A 21,722-nucleotide genomic window follows, 5' to 3' on the forward strand; every position below is an offset into this window, starting at 1 on the left:
TTTTGATATAGTGGTGATATAAATGTAATAAAGAATTTTTTTACACTTTTGCCAAGAATGTTACATTTTACAGAGATTTTTCTGTGAAGTGTAAAATTTTGTTACAGATATAACATAGATGTTATAAGGGATTTTGACATCGTAAAAGTTTTGACAAATTAAAGCACTGTTAGAGAATATTTTACTAAGAGTAATACAAAGTTGATGAGCAGAGTCGTTAGTGGATACTTTTGACATAGGGTCTGAGATAATGAGAAGATTTTACAATTCTGAGAAACTATTTTGCAAATGCTGAGAAAACTGAACAATTTGGAGAAATTATTTAATAAAATCAAATAATGTTACAGAAATAAAAATTAAACTAATAAAATAACAAACTAAATAATAAATAAATAATAAAATAATGAAAAATATAAGTAAAAGTTATTATTACAAAAGTAAAAAATCTACTATCATTAAGATTATAAGCCACTTTTGTGACTGCTACTTACATTAATAATATTACTAGATAAGAAATTATAAATAAAAAGAGCATTTTTTCAACGTTTTGTTTGTTGCCTTTATTTATTAAATATCATATTCTTCGCACTTAACCACATAACATTCAATTCAACAGCAACGTAACAAAATATTTAAAAACAGCATATCTTTAGAATTTCCTATACGCAGTCTCGCGTACTTGCGATAAAAAAGTTTTTTTTTTCTTTCGTGCAGTGTTGCCATTGCTCGCTTTGAAATCGTTGAGTTTATAAATCAAAAATTAGTTAAAGTTTTACAAAATTTGAAACAGATCATGAAAGAAGTTCAAAATTCGGACTTCCAAGTGCTCATGTTCGGTTGGAGGACTATTCAAAATTTGATGGCTCTAGGTTGTTTCTTTCAGAATGAGAGAAACATTCATGCATTCATAAACGCAGAAATCTTAGTGATAATCTTAATGATAGTAGTTTTTCACCCAACCAAAGTGAATCAACGCAGAAAGTGAAACGACGCAAAATGCCATTTTAAGACTAATAGCCCTTTGGGTTTAAGCCCCTTTGCGCTAAAATGAGAATTATATTTATTGAGAGTGTCGCTGTTTATAATGAGAAAGTTCATTAAAGTCTAAACTTTCAGCAAAGAAATTTATTCCTAAGAATCTGCTGAAACCATTCACGAACAGTAAACTTTGACCGAGCGCAGATATTCCGAACGCAGTTTCGCATATATGTATAATCTTAATTGTTGCCACTTAATTTGTCAACAATGAAATGTTATTCACACGAAGGTGAACGTTCATTTACCAGCATTTTGCTGCCATCAGCTCTGACTAAAAGTTTTCAACAATTTTAAAAGATCTTCATCGACTGAAAATAGTGCAAAGAAAGCGTGCAAAAGCAATTGGCGACGAAGGATTTTCAGATATTGGAGAAGAAGTCAGATAATTTTCGAGAAATGACAAATGAAGTATAGATAATCTTATAACACCAGTCGACAGTGAAAGTAATGTGATATTGATGAAAACGTTACAGCTCCTTTAGCTGACAAGAAGTTAAAAAAAATCACACGAACTTTCTGATTTTGCAATGGAGCTTGATCCGAATGATGAAAAGAGCAAATGCTTAATGAGAAGCATCGAAAATGTTTCCTCTCGTTACTGCGAAACTTTTAAAGATTTGCATCTGTTATTATCCCTAGCAAAAACCACAATCTTTTCTTAAAGCATTGTTTCGCATATTTATTATTTAGTAAGCAGTATCAAAAATCCTTCTTGCAAAGAATGAACTTTGTTTAATACATAGGCAGAGCAAAAAAGGACTTACAAATTTGTGTTATCATTTTAACTTAGTGTATTTTAATGTATTACTATTTTAACTTAATGTATTTTAATGTATTACTATTATTTTAACTTAGTGTATTACTTTTAATGTACTTTATTATCTTGAATTTTCATCTTCATATTTCCGCCTTTGTGCGACGATGTACTAGTGTACATCATATTTTTTCAAACCAAGCAAATGTTAATATGTAATATGTTGGTTAAAACTCTCTTTTGTAGTTGTATATCAGAAGTAAAAACGACAATATCAAAAATCCTTTCAATTAGTATTTGTTTCTTTTTTTCCCTTTTAATTACAACAGTATTTAGACTTTTTTTAATTTAATCTTAAAATTAATTTTAGTAATAATTTTTTTAATCTGAATGATATCTAACTCATTTTTAAACTTTCTGGAATGTGATCTTGCCGTAAGCTCAAGGCATTAGTTACATACCCCACCCCCGCCCGCATTTGGCATGGGTTTAGTATATGTATGCAGATCGCGAAGTAAAAAAACTTGAGAAGCACTACACTAAATAACTCTAAGTTCTCAGTCTTTTACATTTCTGCTATTTGTTAGATCATGTATCTTAAATTTGATCACTTGGTCAACTATATAAACTGCTAGCTAAAAACAAAATATACTGACATAATTTTACTGAAATTTAATGACAAAAAGAAAACGTGGAATCTATTTAAGCACTGTCTGAATTCATTTTGGATATACGTTTAAGCATACAAAAATATTTTAATTTTAAAAGCTAAAATATATATTTCACTATATAAATAATTTTCCTTTCAAAAAATAAAAAAGCATAATTGAAATGTATTAAAATAGTATTATCGTAAAGTCAATATTATTTCTAAAGAACTCAATTTATTATACGCTTATAAGTGGTGCATAATAAAGTACACTTATTATAAGCGCATAATTTAGAAGATAAATCAAAGACCATACACAGTATTGGTTGAAAATAGTTTTGTTTTTAGTTATATAAATGATGAGCAAAATGCATTTGTATGTTTAATCGATTATAGTAAAGTACACGGGAATTTCTACCTAAAAAATGCATGTTTTCTTGAAGGACTGTCTAAGGGATACTGCTTCGTACCAACAGAAAAATTATTTCAGGTATTTAAAAAAATTATCAAGTATTATTATAAATTAAGAATTTTTACTACATTTATATTTTAATAGCATTAAAATAAGCGCATTTAAGATCAGAATAAGTACTTTTCGAAGAATATATTTTCGTTAAAAATTCTTTTCATATTTAAATTTAATATATAAAATTACACTTTAAATATTAAATTAAAAAATTCTTTTCATATTTAAATTTAATATATAAAATTACACTTTAAATATTAAATTAAATTACAAAATCTCATTTGGTATGTTATCACTTTAATCTGCTACGCTATCGTTTTTGTCTTTTCCATTAGCACAAGCTCAGTTGATGGTATTAGCTAGTGTACACGTCCAAGTGTTTTCTCTTTGAACATCCAAATTCCTTGAAGTATTCTGAAAGTATATTGAAAAGCATCCAACTTTTCGAAACACCTTGGTATTTCTGACAGTCAAATTCCCCTTCAAATTTTTGCTTACTTTTCTCCCTCATTTTATTCTTCCTTCTACATTTATTTTCAGTGCTCACCACGAGAAAATTAAGATTTTTCGATTGTTACACTTCCATAAATTTTGCGTTCTTGCCAATTTTTTAAAAATATCAATTACATCAACTGCGTTTCGGTTGAAGATAACTTTTCATTTTCAAGGCATTTTAACTATAAATAAAGTTTAAAGCAAATATTTTAATTTAATTAATAAATATTTTAATTAAAAAAATTTTTGCTAAATGACAAAGAAATAAAACAGTCCAACAGTGTTTAATCTGTACCACAGAGTAACCCGATTATTATATCGGCTGCAAATAATCTAAATCATATTAAAGATCATGTTTTTTATACAATCTATAACACGAGAGAAAATTAGCTACTTAAATCATTCTTTCAAAGAGAATTAATGTAAAAATTTATTCTTATATATATAATTTTTAAAGCTGAGATATGCGCCCCCCCCCAAACTGTTAACGTCCTGCTTGCTACATCAAACGAACTTTATCAGTTTTAGACGATTCAATATAAATGCAGTTAAAGTAAAGTAGCAGACGATAACACGGTGAAGGTAAAAATTTACTCTCACAAATATTTAAAAAAATCTGATGTGTACACCACATGACTTCCTTGTATTGGAATATAAAATTGGAATATTAAATTATACGCATTTTTTCTTGCATTTCATTTAAACTTATTGGATTGAATTAAACCTACTTCTCCGACAGCGCATAAACCACAATAGAATAAATGCATTCTTTAAAATTCACTCTAGTATTTGTTTACCATAGCGACACTCTGGCGCTAGACTCACTTAACAGCATTAATAATTATATAACAATTAACTTATATAATAATTATATAACGGAAACTAAGTTAACTGTTATATAATCCAATAATTATATAACAGTTAACGTATATATTTATATATTTCGTTCATATTATAACTCATAACGCACAAAATTTATATCATTTAAAGAATAGAATTATCTAATCGTTGCCACATGTTCTATTCAAATACTATAATAAAGCTAGAATGATGTATAAAAGAAATTAAGCAAACAAAACAAAAAAGAAACAGTTTTTCACAGACGATTGAGTATTTCTCATTTAATTAATTCAGTTCTCACTTCGCGAGAAGGTAAAAATACATAAAAACTCAAAATATCTATATTAAAAATTACGAAGTAAATCTCAAACACTTATTTCCTCGAAAAAATTCCAGAAAGAATTAAGCATGATTTAATTGGCAATAATAAATGAATGCGTTATCTTTGTTATTACGAAGCTAAGTTTCTCTAGACTGGCAACAAATCCACTAGTCTCCTGTTTCAAATGTAAACATCAATGGCCGCCATTAAAAACAGGCTTAGCGGCAATTAAACAACTTTAAAATTGCTGATAATTCTAAAAATATTGCACACAGATTTACTAAAGGCATAAAATCCTTAACCGGAAGATAAAAACAACATAATTCAATCATTTTTAAAGCAAAAAATGTACAATTTACAAACATATAAGGGTAAAGAAACTGAAATCACTGAGCCGGGTAACAGAGTGGATATAAATATATTTATATACGTTTGGTGCGGCCGATTGCAACCAAAATACGAGGTGCACATCTACATGTTATAGCAGTCCTATATACAAAATTTCAACGTTCTGAGGCTACTCGTTTTTGAGTTATGCGAGATACGTACGTACGTACGTACATACGTTCGTACAGACGCCACGAAAAATTCTCTTCAGAATTCATTTTAAAGCAGTTTTATAATTTTTTTGAAGGAAAAGAGTATTTTATTCTGTCCTTACGTACAGATATCACGCAAAAACATCGTTAAATTGCATTCGATAGCGGTCAAAATGGATATTTTCGTTGAAATATGCTGCCTGAAACTTTTCGCGATTACAATACTTCCTTTTTACTTCGTACAAGAAAGTAAAAAACAAAGGAAGAAATTTTTAAAAAGTTAAAAATTTGAATAATATCATGTATAATTAAAAAAAAATTTCATATAATATTAATAAATATTTATTACGCATCATTGAGGGAAAAATTTCATATAATTAATTCTCGGGAAAAATTTATTTGAAATTTAAGGTTAAAAATAGCTGTGGCAATTCACTGTAACAAAAATCCATAAACCACATTTGGCGTTATTATCGCTCAAAAAAAAGATGCCAAATTTCAAAACACGAATATATGTAAATTCGTGCATATCTTACAAACTTTTGAATAAAAATCTCTAATTTTTTGCAGGTATGCTTAGAACTACACCTACTTTAAGGTGACGGTAAAGATTTTATAAGTTATAATTCAAAAAGCTTTCGAAAAATTTATAAAAATTATTTAAAAATAGAAATTTTAAAAATAAAACACAAAAATGGGTGAATTTTATTTGGAATGAACCTTAATTTCGAAATATGAAAGGAAAAATCAAAAAATTTAATCAAAAAGCGATATTAATAAATATATGCTAAATTCAATTAACATTAAGGAGCTAAAATTTTGAGAGCTAATTTTTTAAAAACTACTCGGACTACTCGGACGCTTTTTACAAAACTTGGCAGTCTGGCATAATTTAACTTGTAGAATCAAAATATGGAAAAAAATTGGTGTGTTATTTCAGTCCGATTTTGTGTCAAAATACCTATGTTAGAATAGTGCTATATATAAATCTAATATATATCCAAGTCGCGCTTTCGAGACATGAATAACGCAATTTGAATTTTGTCAATCGGCGCAGTAGAACAGGAGATATAAAATTGTCGCATTTTTTTTTTTTTAAATTTTTTTTCCGCAGTGTATATTCCTGCAGATTCTCCAATATTTAAGTTCTTTAAATATAATCTAGGATGAAAATATTTGGTGGCAACAACTTGAAAAGTGATACAATGCATTTAAGTGTTTCGATCCAAGATGCTGTTTCGAGACTAATATCCCATTCCGGACTAACATCCCTTTTGGGCTAAAAACATTAAAAAATGGTTATGTTTCTTTCGAAGCGAAAACAAAGCATTGAAAAGGGAAAAAAACACTTGCAATCTGACTCCAATAAATTACCTGAAAACTGAAGCAAACTTCCTTCTAACGCGCGGAGATGACCAGAAAATTTACTTTTTTAATATGAACATTTTTTTTTTTCTTTACACATATGTTGCATAAACTAGCTGAGACGTGCTTCGCCCCCCGTCCAGTTTCTTCCCGCCATAAGAAATATTTACTCCCTCAGGTGCTTGATAGTTAATAGAAATTGTAAAGATACAGAAATATCAATTTTTCTGAAATTCAATGAAAATTCGCCTAAGTGCAGAATCAAGTATTTCTGAAAGCACAGACTACCGGAAAATTCTGTAAATATCTATCTTCTTATAAAAAAAAATAAGACCACAAAATTTCATTGCTACCATAAGATTTTAGCTTTGGTGAAAATGCTAATATAGAGAAGAACAGTATAAAGAAAGAATTTGCAGGGAGTCCCTTACAAATTCTTTGGTATAAATTTTGAAATCGATGTGTTACATGTTATGCAACTTTTGAAACTTCTAACAATACTGTTAATATAGAAATAGTCAGATTTTTAAAAATTTTCGTCATGAAAGTAGATTCTGCTTAATTGATTCTTTTATTATTTATAAACATGCTGACAAGCAATACATTTTTATAATACGAATATAAAGGAATGATCTTGGAACTTGTCGTCTGGCAACTGCTCCTATTTCGCCATTTTACAGATTCTCTCCCTTAGTGAAAACAATAGCCTCTAATTTCAGGTGTTAAAAAACTGTCTTTTTTTTTTAATTCAATGATTTATTCTTATTGAATTATAGATTTTATTTTTTATCTGATTAAAGAATATTGCACCCATGTCAGATTACTAGATTTTACTTTGAATGGCATTTATCGCACTTTCTTTAGGCCGCTGTGTGATTTTTAACCTTAAAGGGAAAACAATAAACGAAAAAATGAAGCTTTGTGTCATTCACATCTCTTAAGCAATAAACATTTTGTTTGACAATATCGCGTAATGATTCCATTCTCTTTCTGCGAAACTGAGTCACATAAAAAGGAAAGTTAAATATTTCTGTATCTTAGCGAAAAGAGTTAAGGTGTATGACACTTAGCAAATTGTTTGACAGCCAATAGTTAAAGCTCAGGTGTATTTCTACGTAGAACGATAGTTAAACATACGGGGAAAACTTGTTAAAATACTCTGATATAAAAATGTCGGTGAACTTGATTTAATAGAAAAGTCTTCTATTCTCCTAAGTTTTGTTACGATTAATTTTTGCCTTTATGAAAAATCATGCTGTGTATGATAAGATGTATGTAAAAATAATATGGTTCTTAAATAAAAACGCTATTTGTACACTTGTAGCGGTTGCTACATCACAAAAGCGTTATATTTATGTGTTTAAGAATTACTTTTCACTGTTATATTTTAACGAAAATTATTTATTACTTTTAAGACATTGATCTTCTAAAGAAACAGTATTATTCTAAAACATTTTTTTTTTACTGTTGCCATTCCAGTCTACATAAAATTACATATTGTTTGTACAGGTTTACACATTCAAGAGATTATTTTGCATCTGAGCTAGAACATAATTGTCAGAATAAAAATAAAAGTTACAATGTAGTAATTATTTGGTAGAATATCATTGAGTTTGTTTTAGAATAAAAATAAATATCAGAATATATTTAGAATTAGTATATATATTACACTAAAAATGCAAATTTTATGAAAATTCTTAGTCAGATGTTTAAATAATACCGTGAAGAGGGTATGTAAATAGTTTACTATTGACGTTTATGTGAATTATTATAAAGCACACTCACTATGTAGTACAAATATTTCCCTTTTTACTCTGATAAGCAATATGTTAGTGCGATTCGGAAGGCAAGGATTACGACTGTTTAGATTATGGCCAAGCACTCGACAACTATCTGCCTAATAGAAAGGATGACTTAATGAAGGACTTTGTTTCTCGTTACATACTGAGAAAATCGCAAAAACTTCTATGCAACAAGCGCGTTTGCAGGGACGTATACCCAACTTAAACTACCTCTGTTCAACGGTTTTACCGCTTCGCTGATGTTGAGCATAAAAACAAATAAATTAAGTACTGTATTTAATGTTTTAAAAATCCTTCGATTTCCTATTTGATTAACAACGCACTGTTTTAATGTTCGTATGAAAAATAAATTTCCAAAAAGCGACAAAATTCTGAAATTGAATAACTCGTGAACTCTATTTTATTGTCTATTTGCATTTACGCTGAATGGTACTAAAATTATATATAATAATATATATTATTATAATTTTAATATCTTTCAGTATAAGTACATAACCTACAGAGCCTCCATGTCGGACAGATACTATGCATTTACAAACATCCATGCCTTCTCTGGATTTCGAACCCGGACCCTTCGGTACAGCAGTCAAGTCTTCGGTACGAATCACTAAGCACTATCTGATTAGGCGGCTGCGAAAATTTAGGTTTTGCTTCATCAACAGTGGCAGATGTGAGGCAAAACTGACTAATCTTCTTTCTACGGCAATATGATTTATTCCTATAAATCTTTAAAGACGACTTTGAGACATTGAAGCGTTTTAGCTATTCTTTAGGAAGCTCTTCAATAAATCCTACTCAACCCAGAAGAAATTAAAAATTAATAATTGATGCTAATAAAGAATAACAGGAAAGAGATAAATTAAGGCAAGCATTTGCTAGATGAAGATAAGAATATTCATGTGTTTTCGTCGTGCATATAACAATCTTAAGACCGTCACAAGACGAGTCGGTGAGAGACGACATGTCTGGCGACAGTAACTTACTTTAAGTCATAGAAATAATAACTTCTCCAGTAACTTACTTTAAGTCATAGAGGTAAAGTCAAACATCATGTAAAATAAAATATTCTTTCCATTTATTTTTATCTTCTACTGCTTTTGCATTCATCATATAGATCCTACTCAGTTCTGAATTACTTTCATTATCAAGCCCCCATAAATAATCATCTTCTCCATCCAAAGAATTTAAATAACTGATAATAATGAACGATTTTAAATAGTATCCGCTTTAGTTTATGAAGCTGTTTCTACTATCAAGTGAAACAACTTATATATTTCCTTTAGCAATAAAGGTTTTTTCCCACTGTCTCTCACCTACTTATTCTACTTATATTTTAGTCTGCCTGAGGCTTGAACATTCTAAACCAGTAGACTTTGCCAATGACGAGTGCCACCGGGTCGATAATTCCACACATTTTTAATGCGTAATTCTATACTATTATCCATACAAATCATGCTTTATGGATGTGAATTTACACAGAAATTTGATATTTGGTAACTGTTGTCTTATACATGGCAACAAAATTAGAATTCGAGCCTGCTGCCATGCAGGTCAGCACCATACACAATTCCAGCTTAAAATAAACTAGGTTTTACTTGCTGTGGCCTAAAAAAAATAAACAATTTTTATTTTATTTTTTCTTAGCGTAAACAAAGAATGTTTATAGTATTAATAGTAATTTTTCTCCCTCTTTCAAAGACGGAAAGTTTGGATCATTCTAATAATAAACAGTGGATCGATTTATAATATGCCGCATCGATATATATATATAATTACTGATTACTTTGTAAGATTCTCACTAGTGTAATTCTCAGTTACTGTAGAAAGTGACGAATCTTAAAAACTAGTTAGCGAATAATCGCTTAAGTTCGTGTAACAAGAAACTACAAGAAGGATGGGTAACTAACTCTTTATTATTCCAATAAGATTTAATAAAACTCGGTCTTGGAGTGTACAATAAAAGCCGACATTTGGGCTTGAACTTAAGAGACTAAGAATTAAACTAAAAGTAAGATTAACTAAAGAAATATAGCCGAAGCTATCAAGATTCTAATCGAGTTGGCCCCTTAACTCTATTTGACTACGAAGTTTATCAAGGGCCTGAGTACGGCCGAGCGTAATAACAGCTTTGAGAGAGAGAGTAGCCAAAGGCAAGACACGCAAACTCTGATTCTCTCTGTAAGTAGACTTCGCAGTTTAAATACCTCTCATCCTCATGAAGTATTCAGAATAATTCCAAAACTACGTTCCGGCCGGAAGTAGTAAGTTGAAGTTAAGAATTTGATAGGAAATGAACTTTAACTTAAAATTTAACTGTTAATAAAATTAACATAATCCTTGCAACTTGTTAAAAACTTAGCGGTCGACTTGCGCATCAAAAAAGAGGGTTAAATTTGCTCTTAATAATAATATGTACGACGCCGCCTAAAAAAATAGAAACAGACGGGAAGTGCTTAACACTTAGCCTAACTTATCAGCAGTTTCGAACCACAACGCATTCATAGCTTTGAGTCCATCCGGTCCCCAAAGGGCCTCTCATACAGACTTTCTGGAATATACTTCTGCAATAACTCCGGTGTCCATTGCCGACAAACGTTATTCTAGAGTAGAAATGCTGAAAAGAAATGCTGAAATTCTAGAGCAGAAAACATCTCTCTCCCAAACAACATATTCACATGCATTTCGTCGCTTGTAGATTTAGCTCGTTTGCAAAAGCCAAGATTCGCTTTTCCTTTTCTTTCCATTCTAACCCCCCTCATTCCTTTGTTCCCTGACTTCCCTCGACAGTTAGAGAGCCAAGGAAAGTAATAAAAACTGAAGAAATCATTTTATAATTTTGTAACTAAAAGAAGCGATTTTTTTTTTCTTTTCTTTTCTTTTTTTTTTTTTTTTTTTTAATTCGATGGAGATGTAAAATTTTACTGAAAAAGATTACATAATTTTTCCATCTACTTTGACCGTTCTGCTGTTTTCATTAAAATTAACGCTAAATTAAAGTTGATGCATATTTATATATTTTTCTATCTGTACATGAACCCACACTAAAACTGATTTGCAATTTTAGTAATTCGCACTATTAGTTTAAAAAAATTGTCTTTCAATAAAATTACGAAGGTTAAATATTCTGTTAGCGATCTAATAACTTGCCATTTAAAAAATGGCAAATGTTACGATTTGGCAAAATGTTAAGATGCTATTTTATCTATAGCTGAAATTTTTCAATAAATTCGGCATACAAAGTATTTCAAAAAGAACTACATCACGAAATATTTCTTCTCTTGTTAGTCGTACATTTATATTTTCAGTTTAAGAAATTAATCAAATGCAGTTTAAGAAATTAATCAAAAGGCTTTCAGACAATTTTGACAACGGGATACCAATCACTAAAAATATAAGAAATTTAAAATGCTGTACTGATCTTTATCAAAAGAAAAAAAATAAACGCTTCATATGCAAAGCTTCTGTTTGCTTTATTAACATTATTTTAGAAAAAAGATTTGGCATGCAATGTGTGACCTGAAAAAATTGTCATTATTATATAATTTAAGCTTCTTTCATCTGCCAAAAAAGCATCGATTTTAGGGATCATGCAAAATTTAATTTTATTAAACACCATATTTCGAATTTTAGTTGTTCTACAATTGGTAGTTTGAAGCCAATGAATCCAAATTGTTTTCCTACTGTTAAGCCTATTTTTAGAGGCTTGGTTTCGAAAACTTAACTTGTATATAGTTGTCTTTAAAAATGTTTGTATACATTTCTCAAAAGTTTTAATTAACAATATATCAGGTAATTTGATTAAGGACTTTTCCAATTCTTTTTTATAGCCTAATGCATTATCTTAACTGATTCGTTTCTTAAACTGAGACATGGTCTATGACCAGCTATGTCTCAGTTTATGTCCAGATCAAGATTCAAGATATATTTATTCGAGATCTCTTCTTAAATTATTCGTATATACCACGCAGTTTGATCCAGAAGCATCCCCCACACACATTCAGGTACTAGTACACTAGGAATATGTAGCTCTTCAGTAATTCTGTGGGTATACCACTCAACGCAACTAGTTTTGCTCTAGATTTTGTTTCTGCCGGAAAAACCTCTGTTGGATGATTTTCCTAACAGAGACAGAACTTTCTGGAAAGTATAACCTAAATATCAGCGAATTACCATTAGAAAATTTCCCATGAAAGTACTCTGTCTCGAGCGGCCACTTAAATAGGGTGTGGGGTTCAATAACCTTCCTGTGTACCACCAACTATCTTAACTAGTATATTAGAGTTAGTGAATTCGTTACATGAAACTTCCGGGAGCATTAACAAATAAATATTCTTGGGAGAATCCAGTGTATATAAATAACTACATCATTGCCTACATGCACTATTCTCCTGAATAATGAGTGCAGTGACCGACATGTTAATTGACCTGTTAATTATGTATGTAATTATACTCAGAAGGTATAATCTGCTAAAATACGGTTAGTTTCCTGAAGGCTGACATCCTTTCAGGTTTTAACTAATTACAGCAAACAACAGCCGAGTAGTTCTCAAAATTAAAGCGACCATTGTTTACTGGCATAAATCCACCAAAAATTAATATGAGAGTTAAAATCACTTATTACATTTCAAGTTTCCAACGGTTATCCAAAGCCGTGTATTTAGTCAAAGTTTCCCTGTCTATGGTGTCCTTGTCCATGGAGTATTTTACGTGTAACCTATGTAGATGGAAAAATTAAGTGAAATATGCATAACAGAATCTTCCACAATTTCAGCAACAACTTTGCCCCAACAACCCGATCAATTTGTTTTTTTTTACAGACATTATTTTTATAGTAATTTCTCTGTCTTTACAGAGACGTAGTGCAAACATACATTCTGTAATTGTTTCTTTTTATTTGCTTGTGTAATTTTATGAAAATATTTTTTACAATATTCCAAAATATTAATCAGATGCGGAGGGACATATTCAATCACTTTTGAAACTTGGGAATTAAGCCCCCAAGTGAAATTTTGGTGACTTAATTTAATTGGAGTTTTGAAGGCTTAGCTTTTAATTAAAGGGGGGAAAAGTATCTAACCTTTCAATTTTGTTGAGATTTTAAACTTAAACACCACAATCTCCATTAAAATAGTATATGGTTAGCATCAAGAATACAGTATATAAAATAAAATGTATCTTCAATTTTTACCTTATTTAACATTTAGCCATACATTTGAGTTGTTTTATAACGCTGTAATGTTTCTAACTTCTTTGTCTTTGCTTAACTTAGTAGAAACCTTGTTGAACTATGTAGCGACCTATCGCTGATTCTAAGTGTGTAAATGAAGAGAATGATTAAACTCACTCTTTATTATCTCAAACTAAGAACACATGACCCCTTTCTCAAGCTTACAGAAAAGCCATCACTTGGACTTCAAATTAAGATAAGAAAATAAAAAACTAATCTAATAATAAACTAAACTCAACTTGCTCGAAGCTGTACACAGTTATCTAATGTAATTGGTTCTTAATTAAATTAACCAGCGAATATCAACAAGTACGTTAAAGACGGCCGAGCGTAGTTAGCTTTAAACAACGAAGCAGCCTGATGGCAAACACCCACCACAAAAGACTCCTAAGCTCTTCTGCTGAAGTACTGTGAATCCTTGGTGGGTGGTTAGGCTTTCAGCTACTAAGACTTTTAACCTATCATTACTGAAGTAAGCGAAACCTTCCTTTAAGTACTCTGTAAAGATTATGTTAATTTTATAAACAGTTAAATTTTAAGTTCCTTTCCTGTCAAATTCTTAACTTCAACTTACTACTTCCGGCTAGAACGTAGTTTTGGAATCTTGCTGAATATTTAATGATGAGGAGCGGTATTTAAACCACGAAGTTACTTACAGAGTCAGAGAGAATCAGAGTTTCTGATTTACGTGCGTCTGCCTTTTTGGCCACTCTCTCTCTCTCAAAGCTGTTATTACGCTCGGCCGTACTCAGGCCCTTGCTAAGCTTCGTAGTCAAATAAGTTAAGGGGCCAACTCAATTTGAATCTTGATAGCTTCGGCTATATTTCTTTAGTTAATCTTAGTTTTAGTTTAATTCTTAGTCTCTTAAGTTCAAGCCCGAGTGTCGGTTTTGTTTGTACACTCCCAGGCGGAGTTTTGTTAAATCTTATTGGAATAATAAAGGGTTAGATACCCTTCTATCTTGTTGTTTCTTGTCACCCGAACTTGAGTGATTATTCGCTTATCAGTTCTTAAGATTCTTCACTTCCAACATTAACTTAGAATTACAAAGTGAGGAACTCTATAACTTTTTCTACCTTATTTACATGCAAAGTGATATTAAAAACTTATTCTGCTAGGGAATAAAGTAACCTCTACAGTGCTTAACATTTATCTAGAAATGTGAACGATTTAATTGCATATTCTTCTTTCTACGTCTCTTATAGATGAAAAGCACAGTCTTCGTCCTTTCTGAACAAATTTTTTAACTGATGAAGAAGAGAAATTTTTTCTTTTGCCTTTTAAAACGTCCGAAGTTATTTATTATCAATAATGATCAAAATTTCTCTGTTTATAGAACGCAACAAATGTTTATAAGGGAGTATTTCCTGTGTAATCAATGTAGATGGAAAAATTAAGTGAAATACGCATAATAGGAATCTTGCACAGTTTCATCGATAAATGCATTTGTTCACATTCTTTTTTTTACCGTTTTACGGTTACAAACTGAAGATTAATTAACCCTAAGATATCATAATGACGAAATTAAATGAGTGAAGAAATAGAAGGAATAGCAGAAAACGATCGAGGTGAATAAAATCAGTCAGTGATATATAGCGCTGGAATACGGTGTGTACTGCTTGGACGGCAGCCCATAGTTTTGGACTTAATGAAGAGCCGACTTTGATGCATATAAAAAAAAACCTACGGAATTTCAGATAAGTGAATAACTAAACTACTTTTAATGCTATTTTATTGATGAGCATTACTGACCGCCTCTGACTAGGGCGCGAAAATATCTTCATCCAGCCTCGACAACTCCAGGCTAAAGGCGAATCTCAATCTCTTACTATACGTAAGATTGAATATATTAGATTACTGTAAGAGGATTGTAACATTAACTACTAGATCACTGAAAAAAGTTTATGATCGCCAACTGAGCGGAAATTCACAAAATCATTAAAGTCTTACCTTGAGAAGGGTCTTGTGATGGATATGTATTTATGCACGGAAATGTACATTAGGGTGTGTATGGAACAGATGAGAAAGAGAGCCATTGTGAAACCGTTTAATTTACACAAGGTGTCCCCAAACACCCATCGTCCTTCGATGACAGTAGTCAAAGATACTGGCATATCTAGCACTGCCACCAAAATATCAGCAACTGCTAGGTTCACAATAAACATATTGGTCCTAGTGCGCATTCCTCTGTGACGCACAATGGTCATGATGACCATCACATTGCCACCGACAGCTAGCACGATAATGATGATAATGAGAATGGCCAAGGGTACCACAACAGGATACCCGTAGAAGAGGTAGTTTTCATCAAGCGGATGAGTTATGTTGTCATCAAGATCAGGCAGCTCGAACTCGATCGTAAGAGGTAGATCATCATGGATGCCTGTGCTGTTGTTGGCTGACATCGTGGACAAATATCAGTTCCAGGGAAGCTGCAATAGATAGAAAAATACCTTTTTTCAAACGACTTAAAAATAAAATACTTTTCAACATAAAATTTATCAGCTATCGTAGATATCATATGAAAACTATCACAGACTTTATGTATATTTCCTAAATTTTATTTTACGATGTTAAAGAAACTGCTTTAGTTAAAAAGCAGCTGCTTTAGTTAGAATATTAAGATCTGATGTTAAAGAAGCTGCTTTAGTTTACGATGTTAAAGAAGCTTCTTTAGTTTGCTCTTAAAGTTATTTATCAAGTAAAATTTTATTCCCTTTATTAATACCAGGTCGATCCGAAAAAGAGAGAAGGCAATTAATTTCAAAATCTCTTCTAAACACGTCTATTCAGAACTACCATCCAGATTATGAAAAATGGAGTCAAAGGACAAATGTAAATTTTCTTTCTTACTGATTGTTCCAAAATTTTTGTTTTCGACACTGAATACTATTTTATGGCTCTTCGTGTTAATGAAGTATCATTAATCAATTATTTTTTCTTTCTACTTTGAGGTAACAACGCTTGTTAGGTTTATTTCTTAAGATGGTCTCTTGGTTAAATTTTTCTCGTGTTTTCATTATTTTCTGAATCAATAGATTATTGGCATTATAGCATAATAAGCATAATATATGCAACGTAAAAGACTGAATGGTACTCACGTTCATTGCAAAGTTTTGTCATATCTAAGGTAGCCAAGTTAGTTTAAAAAACGCAACGGTTAGAAACCGCTCCAACGCTTCTAGAAATTTCAGTTAAACTGTGCTTTCGTTTTTTCCCAGCCTCAGTTGCAGAAGTCAAATGCAATAGTTTTGATTCATTGAAGAGAATTACCTGAAACAATATTGTAAAGCTAAGCGTTACATATTTCTCCCAAATAATCATTCCTGAAGATCTAGAGTCTTCTGGACACAAACTTTTCTCTGTATGATAGCAGTCATAAACCAATCAACGATTTATGATGCGGTAATTTGACGTTATTCCATCAGACGCTAAATAAAATAACCAAGGAGAAAACTTCAAGGAAAATAAACAAACTCAGTATTTTTTTTTATTATTATTATTTTTTCTATTTAGGATAGTATAAAAATTACTGACCATAGAACAGCTTTTATTTATCTTTTATAGACGAAAGATACCCATTAGATCTCTCTCGCAGTAAAAAATATATTAATTCATAAAAAGAAATTTGATGATGGGTAAAAATAAATATGGTATCTATTTCATAGCGTCAAGATTGCCAATGAATGATAATATTTCAAAGCTTGTTAAATTATAGGTTTCCTAGAACTCAAATGGCAATGTATAATTTGGGACATCTTTAAATCTGTTCATTTTCAGTCTTCGCATAACCTTCATTGCAGGTTAGTATATGAGTCAGGATTTAAGATAAGTGAAAGCCTGAACTAAACAGTTTTTGATTTCTCTTCTACAGGTATGCTTATAAAGTAAATTAATTCCGGGTTTGTTAAAATTGGGTTTTTATTATTAAAATATTTAAAGTATTGCAACTGTTAAGAAAATACTTTATTCTGCAAAAGAGTCATATATTTTAGTAAATATTGCGCTTTGAGAAATGTATAAAAATTAAAACTGTTATTTTTTGACATTACGAAAGTATAATTTTGTTCTTCTTACGCTCTACAGCCGATTTCCGGCCTCAGTCAGCTTCTGCTATCTTGGCTCGGCCAAACGCCACAAGCCTCCACTTTGACATCAATAGTCTTTAGCCACTTTTCCACATTGTCTTAGTTGCGAGGTTTAATAACTTTTATTATACTTTACTCTCTAAATTTTTGCTGTAATTCAAAATTATATCTTATTCTCCACACTCTATTTTCCCTTGCGGCTCCAAAAATTCTTCTCAAAGTCTTTTCTTCAAATGTCATAACTTTATCCTCATCTGCTTTGTTCACTGTACAGCATTCACTAGTCCGTAATTTAGTCCTTAATTTTTTTCACCTTCATTTCGTCTAATAGATAGACGTTCACTTATTTGTCAACCTGACCTCTTCTTAACTGTTAATTCTACAAATTATTATCATTACACGCGATCACACAATTTGATATTTATCTCTCAACTTATGATATTACAATGCTTTTAGCAAATTGAATGATTTAAATGCAATACACGTACTTCTTAATAAGATAATTAAAGCTTTAGCGTAATTAATAAAGCATGTTTCTAACAATGTATATTATGTGCCTCTTTTACAAAATTTTATTTTTTGTTTCTGAAATCTAAACTGCTTATTAGTCCAAAGGGGCAATTTGCTCTGACGGACTATTATTTTTGTTTTGGCGTTTCGCGTTGAAATCTTTAAAAGACTGTGTCACTTTTCAAATTGTTGCCACCAAATATTATTTCCCTGTTTTACATTTAAAGAAATCAAATAATTAAGAATCTGCATAAATATATGTATGTTTCTTGCAATGTGATAAAACAAGGGTACCTAGAGCCATCCAATTTTGAATAACGTATATTTCCACCCCCGAATATTGGCATCTGAAATCCCAAAATTGGAATTTGAAATTTCTTTTATTATCTGTTTCATATTTTATAAAACTTTAAGGAAATTCTTGATTAACAAACTCAACGATTTCAAAGCGAGTAATGGCAACACTGTACGAAAAAAAAAATATTTTTATCTCCAGCACGCGAGACTGTGTATGGGAAATTCTAAAGATAGGCTCAATTTAAAATTATTTTGTGATATTGCTGTTGAACTGAATTTTACGGTTTAAGTGCGAGAACATGATATTTAATAAATAAATAAAGGTAACGCAAAAAACGTTAAAAAAAATGTCCCTTTAGACGTAATTTAAAACCTGAGACCTTTCAGTTTTTAGTCCAAAGGGGCTTTGTCCCTGGAGGACTATTGTTTTCGTTTTGCGATTTTGCGTTGAATCACTATAAATGTCTGTTTCACTTTTCAAACTGTTGCCACCAAATGTTAGAATCCTGTATTATATTTGAAAAAATTAAATAATGAAAAATCTGCATAAATGTATGTATATTTCTCGCATTGTGATAATACAACGGTACATAGATCCATCAAATTTTGAATGACGTAATCCTCCTACGATGGGCATGAGGAAGACCAAATTTGAGATTTGGAATTCGTTTTATTATTGATTTCATATTTTGTAAAACGAATTTTCGATTAACAAACTCAACGATTTAAAAGCGAGTAATGGCAACACTCTACGGGGGTAGAAAAAAAACCTTTTTATCTCCAGCGCGCGAGACGGTCTATCGGAAATTCTAAAGATATGCTCATTTTAAAACTATTTTGCGATAATGCTGCTGAACTGAATTTTATGGTTTAAGAACAGAGAATGTGCTATTTAATATATAAATGTAACACAAAATGCTGAAAAACGCCCCTTTGGAAGTAACTTAAAATCTGAAACCTTTCAGATTTGTGTGTGCGTGTGTCTTTTTTCAAATATAAAATAATCAAAGGAAGCAAATTGTTTTTAAATGATAGTGTATTAAACAGCATAATAGATGATGGTTTTCATTATAAAAAAAGATGGTTTATTTCAGTATTTCAGTCATTGAATGTAATGCTACAATAATGCTATACATAACTAATATTAAGGTAAATAAAAAATGAGAGTTTATAAATTTTTGTCACTAAAAATATTTTGCTTTTTATCAATTTCTGAAAACGGTTTGACCCAGCAGTTTGACACCAGTTTGTTCTTATGCAGTGACTTAATTAAATCTTATGCGCACTAAAATCTGCATCCACATTTAAATCCGACTTCAAATCTGTATTATGGCACTAGTTCAAATTAGACCATCAGAAAAACTCAGCTTTTCTTACACACATCCTGGAGTAGTTTTAAATATACTTAAATATAGGTACAAAAGTAGCTATATTACATTAAATTTAAATCATGACGTCATACGTATACGTATTAACTTGCAGCATCCAAAGTTTTTGTTTCCTAGTTTGGCAACAAAAAAAAAATTATTTATGAATTGGTTGTTGCTTAAAAAGAATTAACTGATTTCACTCATACTGAAATTGTTTTATGGACTTTCTTTTCAGGTGTACATAGAACTCATGAATTTTGTTTTGGTCGCAGCAAACAACTTTGTATACAGTTCATTAAATTAATAGTTCAATTTGTCTTCAGTTTCGTACATAGAACTTATAGATATTGCTGCTTATTCATATGCCTCTACGTATAATATTACCTTTGTTATTGCGAAGTTTAGTTTCTCTAAATTGGCAACAAGGAAAAACGTAACCAAGTGTTCATTTATATGTGGTATCCCTAATGTCTTCTTATTATTGTGAATTAAATTATGCTTAATTCATTCTGTAATTATCATTTAAGTTATTAAATTATTATATGTATTGACTCAGCATAGCGTCCACAACAGACCGTAAACCCGCTAATAATTTTAATATTTTCTGAATGTTAAAAAAATTTGATGTTTAAAATAGAAAATTACAACCGAAGTTTTAAAGTTCTGATAGAAAGATTTCAGCGTGTAATCTATCATTAGAAAAATGAAGAGTCAAGATTAATGTTTATTTGAAATTCACCAACTGAAAATTTTCGGGCACCGGGCCATAAAATAGAGCCAAATTTTTAAATGCGAATGAATACGAAACGGCTTGAAAGATTTTTACGAAATTTGGCATTTACGCGTAATTTTAGGCATAGAGCTGAATTATGGAAAAAAATTATCGGCATATAGTCTAAGTCATACTTTTGAGACATAAAAAATGCACATTAAAATTTGTCGCTCAACCAATTAGAGCGGGAGATATGGAATTGTCTTCCCCCCCCCTTACCTGATTCACTACATACATAGAAATTGCAAATATTTTTAAACTGGTAAAGTAATAATTTAGTAACAACTCCAACATTGATGGTATTTCTAATATTCCGTATAATGTTATTACTATATTTTATTACTATATTTTCGATATTTTCCCGGGATTGAGAATGGATTAATGCTCCACCAGCAGCCGAGCGGTAAAGTCTCTGAACACTGGTAGTTCGACTTGGATTCGGTTCTAGACGAACAAGCTGATTATATTGCCGCTTTCATGGTTTACCCTGTGTGTGATCTGGATTCGTGCCAGTTTCCTTTAAAAAAATCTTTCACTTCCCGATTTCCTTAGGCAAATAACCCTAGCGGGCTTTATCGTAATAAGATAAACTGAACCAACCAAACCACATGAACAGTCTCCCGCATAAAGATAAACATCGGGAAGTGGGTAACGTTTGTTATCTGAAGCATCACTCTACATTTTATGTAATACATTGCTCTCCAAAAGTTAAGAAACATCATGTTTTTTGTATCTAATTTGAGAATGAAGTAACATAAGAAACAAGAAAATTAGAAGATATGTTCACTAAAACAGTTCTTTAATGAATGCGAAGTATAATGTTTCTAAAGTTCAACACAAACATGAATTACAACAAAAAATTGCACTCTTGGCAGAGAAATGCAGTCTAAGAGAAACAATACATCACAGTTTTTTGAGAAAAAATATGGTTGTAACATTACCAAAACGGGTTTTAACAAAGAATGTGTCTACCCATAGCTACAATACATTGGCGGTAGTGACGTTCCATGCTGCAATTAAGTTGTCGATCAGTGAAATGCGAAGCAACGACCAGGCACGGAGTAATATTTGTTCAAGCTCATCCAACGACTTCGGAGGAGGACTGAAAGCAGCAACCTGTTTCCCAAGGTACATTCCATAGATGCTCTATCGGATTCAGGTCTGAGGATTGAGCTGGCCATTCCATC

General features: G+C 31.0%; 1 protein-coding gene across 7 annotated transcripts in view; it reads right to left on the minus strand.

The window, feature by feature from the left end:
* Positions 1-21,722, minus strand: part of LOC118200191 (trace amine-associated receptor 1-like) — a 138,064-nt gene that overhangs the window by 42,517 nt on the left and 73,825 nt on the right. For all 7 annotated transcript variants that reach the window (XM_085822573.1, XM_085822575.1, XM_085822576.1 and 4 more), the window contains one exon: positions 15,449-15,930. In XM_085822573.1, coding sequence (XP_085678699.1) covers positions 15,449-15,903 — 455 coding nt within the window. In that variant the 5' untranslated portion in view covers positions 15,904-15,930. The remainder of the gene's footprint in view (positions 1-15,448; positions 15,931-21,722) is intronic.

The sequence above is a fragment of the Stegodyphus dumicola genome, chromosome 8 (assembly GCF_044657685.1).
Source record: "Stegodyphus dumicola isolate Sdum_Otavi_A_Nest chromosome 8, ASM4465768v1".
NCBI classification, from domain to species: Eukaryota; Metazoa; Arthropoda; class Arachnida; order Araneae; family Eresidae; genus Stegodyphus; species Stegodyphus dumicola.